Source organism: Argentina silus, assembly GCF_951799395.1.
Source record: "Argentina silus genome assembly, chromosome: X".
Lineage (NCBI taxonomy): Eukaryota > Metazoa > Chordata > Actinopteri > Argentiniformes > Argentinidae > Argentina > Argentina silus.
The window spans coordinates 47,220,345-47,232,844 of NC_139653.1; the positions used below are offsets into that span (position 1 = coordinate 47,220,345).

General features: G+C 46.4%; 1 protein-coding gene across 1 annotated transcript in view; it reads right to left on the reverse strand.

The window, feature by feature from the left end:
- The window catches only part of naaladl2 (N-acetylated alpha-linked acidic dipeptidase like 2), a gene marked incomplete at both ends in the record, with an annotated part of 163,668 nt that overhangs the window by 54,595 nt on the left and 96,573 nt on the right, over positions 1 to 12,500 (reverse strand). Inside the window, 1 exon segment of the mRNA XM_083694767.1 lies at positions 9,661 to 9,789. Coding sequence (XP_083550893.1) covers positions 9,661 to 9,789 — 129 coding nt within the window.

Below are 12,500 nucleotides of genomic sequence, written 5' to 3' on the forward strand. Positions count from 1 at the left end.
AAGTACACCACCTCCACCATGAGAAGGTGTACAGCTGTTCCTAATAAAGTATACAACCTCCACCATGAGAAGGTGTACAAGTGTTCCTAATAAAGTACACCACCTCCACCATGAGAAGGTGTACAGGTGTTCCTAATAAAGTACACCACCTCCACCATGAGAAGGTGTACAGGTGTTCCTAATAAAGTACACCACCTCCACCATGAGAAGGTGTACAGGTGTTCCTAATATATGCTCGGTGAGTGTATGTCCCATTGAAGATGCATTCTTGCATACAGTACATGAGAAATGGTTGTGTTGTTTTTCTCCTATTTATCAGACAGGCTGAAATGTATAGTACAGTAAATATGGGGAGGGAGAGGGAGAGGGAGGGAGAGGGAGGGAGATATAAGGAGAGAGAGAGAGGGGGGAGAGACAGAGAGAGAGACAGAGAGAGAGAAAGAGAGAGAGAGCGAGGGAGATATAAGGAGAGAGAGAGAGGGGGGGAGAGACAGAGAGGGAGGTAGAGTGAGAGAGAGAGAGAGAGAGAGAGAGAGAGAGGGAGAGAGAGAGAGAGAGAAAGAGAGAGAGAGCGAGGGAGATAGAGAGAGAGAGAGAGAGAGGGAGGGAGAGAGAGAAAGAGAGAGAGAAGAGGGGGGAGAGAGAGAGACCCTGGTAAGAATTTGTCAGCAGGGCTGGTTTACTAGGGAGGGTTTATTGATCGTAGACTAATTGATAGCCGACTGGGGTTATAAAACATGCCAAGGTGCTGCCATGGAGAGGCTGTGTGTGTGTGTGTGTGTGTGTGTGTGTGTGTGTGTGTGTGTGTGTGTGTGTGTGTGTGTATGTGTGTGTGTGTTCGTGTGCCTCAACCCTCACAAACACTGTTAGTGGAACGTAAGTCAAAACACTATGGCCCCGTCCTGAAACAACTCCTAGGCCTTACTCCCTACTTCCTACACACTACCCCTAGGCCCTACTCACTACCCCTAGGCCCTACTCCCTACACACTACCCCTAGACCCTATTACCTACACACTACCCCTAGGCCCTACTCACTACCCCTAGGCCCTACTCCTTACACACTACCCCTAGACCCTATTACCTACACACTACCCCTAGGCCCTACTCCTTACACACTACCCCTAGACCCTATTACCTACACACTACCCCTAGGCCCTACTCCATACACACTACCCCTAGGCCCTACTCCATACACATTACCCCTAGGCCCTACTCCATACACACTACCCCTAGGCCCTACTCCATACACACTACCCCTAGGCCCTACTCCATACACACTACCCCTAGGCCCTACTCCCTACACACTACCCATAGGCCCTACTCCATACACACTACCCCTAGGCCCTACTCCCTACACACTACCCATAGGCCCTACTCCCTACACACTACCCATAGGCCCTACTCCCTACAGACGAGGCAGGTAGGACATTTCCCAATTGCTTGTTGTTATTTCAGTGCAGCCAAATGCCATTAACCTATTCATACATGTATGTGGGATGCATCACTCATTACCGAACAGGCAATCTGTCTTTGCTAATTGAAAAATTGCGGTCCTATTTTTCCAGAGAATGCCCTCCCCACTCCACAGTGCGAAGGCTCATAGCAACCGTTGTGTAATTAGCAGAGAGCGCACATACAGGAGCAGAATGTCATATTCAACGATGCTTGAACACGCTGTTATAGTTTAGCATGTTGATGCAAATTAGGAGGATGTATGTCCCATTGAAGATGCATTCTTGCATACAGTACATGAGAAATGGTTGTGTTGATTTTCTCCTATTTATCAGACAGGCTGAAATGTATAATACAGTAAATATGGGGAGGGAGAGGGAGAGGGAGGGAGAGGGAGGGAGATATAAGGAGAGAGAGAGAGAGGGGGGGAGAGACAGAGAGGGAGGTAGAGAGAGAGAGAGGGAGGGAGAGAGAGAAGAGGGGGGAGAGAGAGAGACCCTGGTAAGAATTTGTCAGCAGGGCTGGTTTACTAGGGAGGGTTTATTGATCGTAGACTAATTGATAGCCGACTGGGGTTATAAAACATGCCAAGGTGCTGCCATGGAGAGGCTGTGTGTGTGTGTGTGTGTGTGTGTGTGTGTGTGTGTGTGTGTGTGCCTCAACACTCACAAACACTGTTAGTGGAGCGTAAGTCAAAACACTATGGCCCCGTCCAGAAACAACTCCTAGGCCTTACTCCCTACTTTCTACACACTACCCCTAGGCCCTACTCACTACCCCTAGGCCCTACTCCCTACACACTACTCCTAGGACCTACTCCCTACTCACTACCCCTAGGCCCTACTCCCGACACACTACCCCTAGACCCTATTACCTACACACTACCCCTAGGCCCTACTCCCTACACACTACCCCTAGACCCTATTACCTACACACTACCCCTAGGCCCTACTCCCTACACACTACCCCGAGACCCTACTCACTACCCCTAGGCCCTACTCCATACACACTACCCCTAGACCCTATTACCTACACACTACCCCTAGACCCTATTACCTACACACTACCCCTAGGCCCTACTCCCTACACACTACCCCTAGGCCCTACTCCCTACACACTACCCCTAGGCCCTACTCCCGACACACACAAGTGTTTGATACCATTCCCCGTTCCGTTCCACGCATCACAATGAGCCCGTCCTACGATTTCTACCTCCACCAGCCTCCCCTGGACCTCATTCACAGTACAGTGACTCTCTAAGCAGTCGAAAGCACAGCAACACAATTACTCCATATTCTCTCCAAGATGAGAGAATGTGTGTCTTGCTGTGAGGCCTGGTGAAATAATGCTCATCACCCTTCTTCTCCTGGCTCTGATAAATACCAGAGCACCCCAGTAAATCTCCTGGCGGGGCTGAACACAGCGTTGGCCAGTGATCCATCTTGTATGGAAGAAAGTGAACTATGATCGCTCATTGGCGCTGGCTAGCAAGGCGCTGCAGTACCATACTGGTCTGCTGTGTAATTTGAACTGGACTAGAGGCAAGGCAAGGTTCAGCAGACATCTGTGTGTGTGTGTGTGTGTGTGTGTGTGTGTGTGTCTGTGTGTGTGTGCCCTAACCCTAACCCACGCATGCTTGCACCACAACACAGACACACACACATCACCACAACACAGACGCACGCACACAGGTACACATACACACACGCACACACACACACACCTGTCTGCAGTGTGAAAATACACCACACACACATGTAAACACGTACACACAGACGCGCACATGCACGCACGCACACACATACACACACACACCTGTCTGCTGAGCCTGTCTCTGCAGTGTGAAAATACACCACACACACACGTACACACACACGCACGCACGCACACACACCTGTCTGCTGAGCCTGTCTCTGCAGTGTGAAAACACCCGACTAATTAGGTCAAGGCTAACCAGTGTCTACTCCAACACACTGACGCGTATCCCATGGTAACCACACCCTCTCATTAGAGACACTGATGAAAATAACACGTTATTCCAGAGGAGGTCGAGGCAGGGATATTTTAGCATAGTTTTTAGTCCATTTGTTGACATGGATGACATTCAAATTTAATTCAGTTCAAAGTATTCAGCGTTGCAGTTTAGTAAGCGAGGTATTTAGTTTGCCACCTAGGCTCTAGAATGCCAACAAAACAAAAAAGCTGTTAGAACTTCGATGGGTGTTGATTGAATTAATTTGGACAGGTTATTAACGAATTAGGCTTTAATTCATTAAAGCAAGCTTTTTCATTCAGAAGTACTACATTTACTTTTAGTCAGGGCTTGGTCTTCCTTGGAGTGTGATATTTTTTACCAGCCACCCTAGAACACATACATGCCATTGAGCTGACGCTTTTATCCAAAGCGACTTACATTGCAGTGAGTGCATACATTTTTCTGTATATATAGTCCCAGCGGGAATCAAACCCACAACCCAAGCGTTGTTAGCACCATGCTCTACCAACTGAGCCACAGAGGACCACCAACACATACTGTAAGCGTCGCACTAGAAATTGGTATTCTAGTGGTGCATGTCAAACCTCAGTCTTTGAGTAATGTTGGATGGGAGAAATAACAGTATTCACACCCCACTCATAACTGAAATTTGCATCGGCAATACTGTACTTATGTTTCGACGCAGAAGTGAAATATCTCAGAGTGATAAAACACACACATTGATAGACATATAAACAGAAGATGGTGCTAAAAACCCATCGGGTGTGATTACGTGTCATAGTCATTGTTACGTCATAGTCCTAGTGTGTCTTCACAACACCAGCTGTAATTCAAACATGCTGCTTCTAAACCCAAACACTCAGATAACCAAGGCTATAAAAACTCGGAGTGGAGAGAGAGACAGAGAGAGAGAGAGAGAGAGAGAGGAAGAGAGAGAGAGAGGCAGAGAGAGAGAGAGAGGCAGAGAGAGAGAGAGAGAGGCAGAGAGAGAGAGGGGCAGAGAGAGAGAGAGAGAGAGAGAGAGAGGCAGAGAGAGAGGAGAGGCAGAGAGAGAGAGGGGCAGAGAGAGAGAGAGAGAGGCAGAGAGAGAGAGAGAGGCAGAGAGAGAGAGAGGCAGAGAGAGAGGAGAGGCAGAGAGAGAGAGGGGCAGAGAGAGAGAGAGAGAGAGAGAGGCAGAGAGAGAGGAGAGGCAGAGAGAGAGAGGGGCAGAGAGAGAGGAGAGGCAGAGAGAGAGAGGGGCAGAGAGAGAGAGAGAGGCAGAGAGAGAGGAGAGGCAGAGAGAGAGAGGGGCAGAGAGAGAGAGAGAGAGAGGCAAAGAGAGAGAGACAGAGAGAGAGAGAGAGAGAAAGAGACATCCTATTGATATGATTTGCATTGGAGTGTTTCCACATTTGAAATGCAGGCTTTATGGATGAAAACAGATAAATCATGCTTTCCCTTGCTGATGGTTTCAACGTTCTCCGTACTGGTGGAGCTGTTAGGGAGAGGAAGAGATGCAACGGAAGATGACTTCCTCACCTTTCCATCTCTAACACAGTCTTGTATTCAACGAAAGCCCCAGTGCATTGTGGTATAGAAATATTATATTTGCATGGTCGTTACAATGTAAATGCCTCAGCGGCTCTGTTCCCGAGCACTTCAGACATCACACTAACACAAAGCACTGTTCAGCTTGCCATGTTATGACTTCATAATGCAACAGACAATAGGCTGTTATGAACACTTCTATAGTGTTAGTCTGTCAGACTTTTAGTCATTCAGCTGTTTTAAGCTTTCTGTTCTTTTCTTAACTCCCATGACTGTTCTACTTCTTATCCTCCTATGTGTGGTGTCGTCGTCATGCCATTGTTTTAATTCATATTCCTGTAAATTGCGTTTTGTTGCATCTCTGTATGAAATGTGCTGTATAAATAAAGTTTCATTTGATGAGATATCCCTACATATTACATGCAATATCCTATGGGGTCTATTACTTAACCGTGGAGTCTGTGATCCTCCATGTTGGATACAGACAGAATAACTGTGGAGTCTGTGATCCTCCATGTTGGACCCAGACAGAATAACTGTGGAGTCTGTGATCCTCCATGTTGGACCCAGACAGAATAGTGCAATAGCCTCTCTCTGGTCAGGTGGAAGGTGCAGATTGGCTCCTCGCTGGGCCAAAATGAAGGAGCCATTTCCAATCTGAACCCCCCCCTTGCCCACACACACACACATGTACACACACACTCACACACACACACACACACACACACGCACACATACACTCACACACGCACACACACACACACACACACACACACACACACGCACACACACACGCACACACACACACACACACACACACACACAAAGACGGAGAGGAGGAGAAACAGACACACACACGCACACACACACACACTGCTCTGACAAATGTGTTTTGAAAGGCCTGTGTTTGGCTACACCTTGTTTAATCAGGAGCGACTTCTCTGAGAGGATTACTAGGTTAGACTATTCCTCTAAATGGATTTGGAATCAGACTGTCAGGGTTTATATAGGTCACTTATGTCAAGCTGAATACAAGAGACAGATTTGAAGAGATTTTGGATCCCCAACGTTTAAATCCACTCTTAGGCTGGTCTCTATACAGTGTAGGCTATGCTACATGTGCAATATAGTATATGCTGTACACCGCAGTGAACAAGGTGCACAGCATGCAACGCCAGAGGGGGATTGAACTTGGGTCTCCCGCTTTCAAAGCGAATGCACTACCACCAAGTGCTAATAGAGTTGGACTCCCCTAGCGGTCCTCTTAGATGGCGCCTCCTATGGCCATGGCGTGTTGGTGCACACTTCCTTGTTTGTTTTTAGTCTTTAATTCCGTTAATGGTGATTCCACTGAGAATATTTTTGCTATTTTGTAAATTTCTTGTCAATATTTGCTATTTGTTTTTTTATGTCCATGCACCAACCTCACCAAGTCAATTTCCTGTATGTGCAAATATACTTGGCCAAATAAAATAATTCTGATTCTGAGTTCCCTGCTCAGGCTAGGGTCGTTACAATAACAATACACTATCAATACCTTCCAGGGGAGGCTGGTGGAGGTAGAAATTGGAGGATGGGCCAACTGTAATGCATGGAATGGAATGAGGAATGGTATCAAACACGTCCATTCCTCATTCCATTCCATGCATTACAATGAGCCCCGTCCTCCAATTTCTACCTCCACTGGCCTCCCCTGGGAATTCTGAGAGGTAGAAGCCAAGGCTGTAGGGTCAGCACTGAGGCTCTGCTTCTTCCTGTATATAGCGACTCCACCTCCTCAATAGTGAAATATGTTGTCCCACGCTGCTATCGATTAAAAATGCATGCATCTGTATATTGTATATATATTTCATGAGACATTTATGAATAATGGATGATGGATTTTTCCCGGTTATCCATTGTAATTTCAAATTATTTATGCCCACTGTGGTCTTCAGGCCGAACCCTGGCGGGAACGACATTTTATGCCACCCAATATTTTCCAGATAAAGATCAGCTCAGACAGAAAATCTTTTGTGATCTAAATCCAATCCCTCCAGCCTTGTTTGTGTGTGAATAAGCCCGGCGGTCGCTGTTCTGACTGGCAACAACTACATACAGTGAATCAATCAATCCAGCCTCCAATCTCTCATCCGCTGCTGAAAAAGCAATAGATGGTGTCTTTAAAGTAGATTATTATGGCTTAGCAGGGTTTAGAGGGGGGCCTATCAGCGGTAGAGATCTAGAATCAGAACAGACAGTGCTGGACGAGACCAGAAGACATCCATTGTGTGAGCCAGTGTCCACAGACAGAATAGGACCACAGTCCGACCAACAGATTACAGAAAACAGGGTCTCCACTGCTCTCTGTTGTTTAGCGATTGTTCGGTTGGTGAGTAAAACCGAAGAATGTACCTTTAAAAACAACATGCCAGTTTGCACAATGGTATATCCATTGTTTTCCAGAGCATTCAACAGGGGAGGCTGGTGGAGGTAGAAATCAGAAGACGGGCTCATTATAATGCATGGAACGAAATGATGAATGGCAACGTCTTTGATACCATTCTTCATTCCGTCCATGCATTACAATAAATCTTTCCGATTTCTACCTCCAACAGCCTCCCCTGGCATACAATCATGCAAACTCTATAGTACACATGTTGTCCCAAATGCTAATCCCCACAATGGCTTTCACAATGACCAAGTATGTGGTTATTTACATCACTTATTTTACCAAACATGCAACAAAAACACCTCTCTCTTTCTCTGCACAAGAAACTGGGGGGTTTCAAGCCTGGACTGGTTGATGTTTTGTCGAGAAGGGGGAGTGGGGATTTCACGGGAGGGACGACAACGCACCTCTTTTATTCCAAACCCACAACCAATCCTCTGCCAGTTTGAAATAGAAGCGGAACACACACTACTCACTCAGCCCCGTACATCGGCCGCCCGTAACAATACCCACCCAATTAAATGATGAAAGTCTCTCAATTTATTGTGTGTGCTCGGGCTTTCAGTAATCCCCCAAAGAAGTATCTGTTTTTATTCTAATTGGTTCCCAAGCAGCCATTGGAAACACCTCAGTGCCGTGGCATCTCTGCCCTTGAAGACAGCTGCAAAGTAAGATAAGTAGAAAGCATTACCAACCGTCGCACAAACATGATTTATTGTCTGGTTAGGGGTGTCTCAAAATATTGAGACTGTTGAGCGTACCTCTCAAAGTGCTACTTTGGAAGATGAATGCCGCGATAGTTGGTATCCGGAGACTGAGCTGCAGCTGAATGGACAATTAGGGACAAAGAGAAGAGGCGAGAGAGGACAGCACTGCGGCTGTGTGGGATGAGCAGCTCTCTAACTACAAGAGAGTTAGCGGCCTCGACAGTCAACAAATGAATAAGTAAATGTGTAGAGAGAAAGTTTCTTGTTCCCTAAGTCCCATTATGGCTTCCAGTCATCGCTGCAGTTATGGCACAGAGTAAAGTAAACTAGAGTATACTAGATACATACAAAAGATAGACAGTACCGTTATACCAGTATATGTGCACAGACAAATACTACCCTTTCTCCACCGCTGAACTATGGAGATTCTCTTTAACATTGTCTTTAGGTCAGGTCAAGGGCATAACACTAGCCCCAAAATATTTGAAAACCTGTATTAATTTCAAACACCCCCCAAAAAAACAAAAAAGCATATTTTCCTCTGTGCCAAGGTCGTCCCATCTCTCTCTCTCTCTCTCTCTGTCTCTCTCTGTCTCTCTCTTGAGAGATAGGCGCTCTACTACAGTACTATGTGATTAAGCCTGTGCTGGCATGGCAGACATGGACTCCTTTTATTACCCCTAAATGTCACAGGTGGGCTGGCATTTAGGTTAATGAAGAGGATTATGGTTGGAGAGGAAAATAATGGAACACCCTTCCACTAGCCCTCGACCTTTGACCCTCTGTACCAGCCGGAGAGCACCGAGCCCTGTAGCTTAGCTCGCCGAGAAGGACACACTGACAACATTTAAATATGTTAGCCTTTTCTTCTGTCCTCTATCACAGGGTGTAATTATTCACCCTCATAGGGAGGATGGAGAGGGCACTTTGCAACAGAAAACTGAGCTTTGTAAATGGCTAATTTGAGAGGGATTTAAAGGGGCAATCTGTAATTGGTACATCCTTTTTTGGGACTTTTAAATTAATGATGTATAGTCATTGATTCGTGAAGAATATAACTTATGAATGACTCATGAGGGTAGTTCAACTTACTCAATCAGAACCCAAAATATAAGCTTGCATAGTTTAGTTTCAAAACATGGTTAAAATGAATGGATGGCCAGTCCATACCCCTATCTGTGAAATTGGGAGTTCTTACATTTCTCCAGCCCTTTGCCTCAGCTGTTTACCAAAAAGTGGCAGGGAGCCTGCTTTGTTGTTGTTTGAATTACAAATTTCACCTTTAAGGTTGAAAGAAATGGACTTCAACTTATTGACAAAACATCAATGGTTGCATTTTGGGATCTATGAGGCCTAAAGGACAAGTCCTCAAAGAGAATAGTTAATAGGGTGTATGTTCGATCGCTACCTCCCAACTCTCTCCAGCTACGCTATTGTACCACAGCTTAATGTTTCCAAATTCCTGTTATGTTTATATATTTTGCGGTTTGGTACAATATACACTTTTATAATGAGTTAGGGTTAGGGTTAGGGTAGCTATGGTACCTTCTGGATGTCTGAGGCGAGCTGGAGAAGGGAGGGAGAGGCTGTAGAGAGAAGGGTCTCAGTCCCCCTCACTGGACTGTCCAGGCTCACGTAGGCTACAGCACGGCTCTGCAATGCCACACGGTTCTCCTGCAACAAGACAATATCTTCATCATCATCATCATCATCATCATCGTCATCATTATCATCATCATCACCCTCATCATCCTCATCCTCACTATCATCATCATCATCATCAAGGTCTCAAAAATACATTATCTGAGAAAAGCAGGGTGGGTGGGTGGGTGGATGTTATCCCTCCAATAGCTGGTAAAATATACATTTCCACCGCGATCAGTACATAATTGAACATAAAGCCATGCCCTTCAGTCAGGAAGGTACTCCATTGAGTTCTTTCAGAAAAAAATCGCCCACAGCTAAGCTTTACCCAGCAATCCCTCTAAAGTACATCTCGATTCTAGGTTACCACTGTGAATATTAATCACCAGGCACTCTCAAGACAAACTAGTCGTCGGAAAGGGGGCTGTCATTACTGTTGAACCAGTGTTGACGGCTCCTCACGTCAGCTCTAATTTCCCCTGGCAGATTTGGCAGAGTGTTTCGTTTCGTTTCGAGAGAGAGAGAGAGAGAGAGCAGAGGACTTCGGAGGAGCTGTTTTCTTGTTTACAGTCTTGAGGCCTTGAGGGCTGAGAGCCAGCGTTACAGATCCCCCTGTGGGTGCGACGCTAAGGTGAAACACGCAGTCGCAGAGTAAATACTGTTGACCTGCTATTAAACCAGGTAATGTTGCTACCACCAGGGAGAAACAACACGGTCGTTGGAGCTTTTGATCCTGTGTTATGCTGCATGCGAGGCTGCCTCGTTGTGGGGCATCAGGGGGGAGGCGAAGGAGGAAATCGGAGGACGGGGCTCGTTGTAATGCACGGAACGGAGCGGGGAGCGGTGTCAAACACAACGTGCCTCCAGCCTCCACTGGAGTGTACAGTAAATGCTTCTAACTTGGTAGGGCCTTCGGCACGATTTTTGGGTTAATGCAGTGTTTCTCAAAGTGTGGGGAGGCATGAAGGGGGGGGGTGCGAGCGACCACGACCGTGCGAAAAAAAGAAAAAAAAAGGCGGAATGCGGAACCAGCGTGCGGAACTATTGTCTATTTTGTGGAACCGGACGCTATTTTTAGTTCCGCCTCCCTTAGTTACTGTTGCGAGGCGGGCTCTTTAAAGAGCTGTCAAACTAGCCGGCAAACTGTGTGGCGCTTTCTGAGTGGAAAAATTGAGAAGTATTTGACAGGGGTGAAAAGAAAAATAACTGATAATGACGCAAACAGGTGTGAGGGCACCGTTATTCAAAAAACCAAGGCAAGAAAATATGACGAAGCTTATCTTGCTCTTGGCTTCACATCGACTGTGGTGGGAGGTGAGGAGAGACCCCTGTGTGTCTTATGTCTGAAAGGTCTCGCAGCCGACAGTATGAAAGCAAACAAATTAAAAAGACACATAGAGACATTACACCCCAGTCACGTCAAGAAGCCACTCGACTTCTTCAAAAGAAAACTTGAATACGGTAAGCAGGAAAATAGCATGGTAAAAGCTACATCGGTGAACAGCAAGGCCCAGATGGCATCATACCAGGTAGCATACAGAATTGCCAAGTGTAAGAAACCACACACAATCGCTGAGGAGCTCATACTCCCTGCTGCTCTTGATATGGTGTCCACTATGATTGATGAGACAAGCGCCGCAAAATTGAAGGCAATCCCTCTGTCCAATGACACAGTTGCAAGACGTATATGCGATATTTCAGAGGATCTCGAAGAACAACTCGCAGAGAAGCTAAAAGACACACGTTTCGCATTACAAGTCGACGAGGCTACTGACGGTAATAAAGACTGTTTGTTTATTTCCTATGTTCGCTAGGTCACTGAGTCACTGAGTGAACTCTGAGTCACTGAGTGAAGATCTACTGTTTTGCAAGTATGTCAAAAGCAGAGCCGGGGACTGTGCGCACTCATTGAGAGAGTCGCGCCCAACGCGAAATGGACACAATGTGTCATTCATCGAGAAGCGCTAGCTTCAAAGCAGCTTAGCCCCGAGCTAAACAAGGTTTTGACCGAAGTTATTAGCGTGGTCAATTTCATCAAAACCCGACCCTTAAAACCGCGCATGTTCTCTGCACTTTGCGAGGAGATGGGAGCTGGACACTCCACTGTACTGTTTCACAGTGAGGCCAGGTGGCTCTCTCGGGGTAAAGTGCTGTCGCGAGTCTTTGAACTCAGAGAGGAGATTCTGGTGTTTTTGGAGGAGGCGAACATGCAAGCAAGTTCAGTGACGAACAGTTTCTGATGAAACTGGCCTACCTCAGTGATGTGTTTGGAAAGCTGAATGAATTAAATCTGCAGCTTCAAGGAAGAGACAAACACCTACCTCATCTTGCAGACAAGATAACTGCATTCACTCGAAAGCTGGAGATGTGGGGCAGGCGCCTTGGAAACAAGGAAATACTGATGCCTTTGAAAATCTCACTGAATTGGCTGAAAACAGTGCTGAAGCTCCCACAGTCATCCCCTGCCTCAAGCAGCACATCGCTTCCCTGGGAGAGTTATTCAAGAAATACTTCCCAAACCAAAATTTCATGAGACCCATTTCATGACTCTTTTGTTTGGGTGAGGGGGGGCGCCCAAAAAATATTTCCTCCAAAGGGGGGCCTGACAGAAAAAGTTTGAGAACCACTGGGTTAATGGCTTTGGTTTTATAACTCTCTGGACACAAGCCAGCTGTCCTTGCTCACTCTTCATTTCGGTCCCTTGACTCAGGTTTAACACAAACAAAAAAAACAACTCCGGG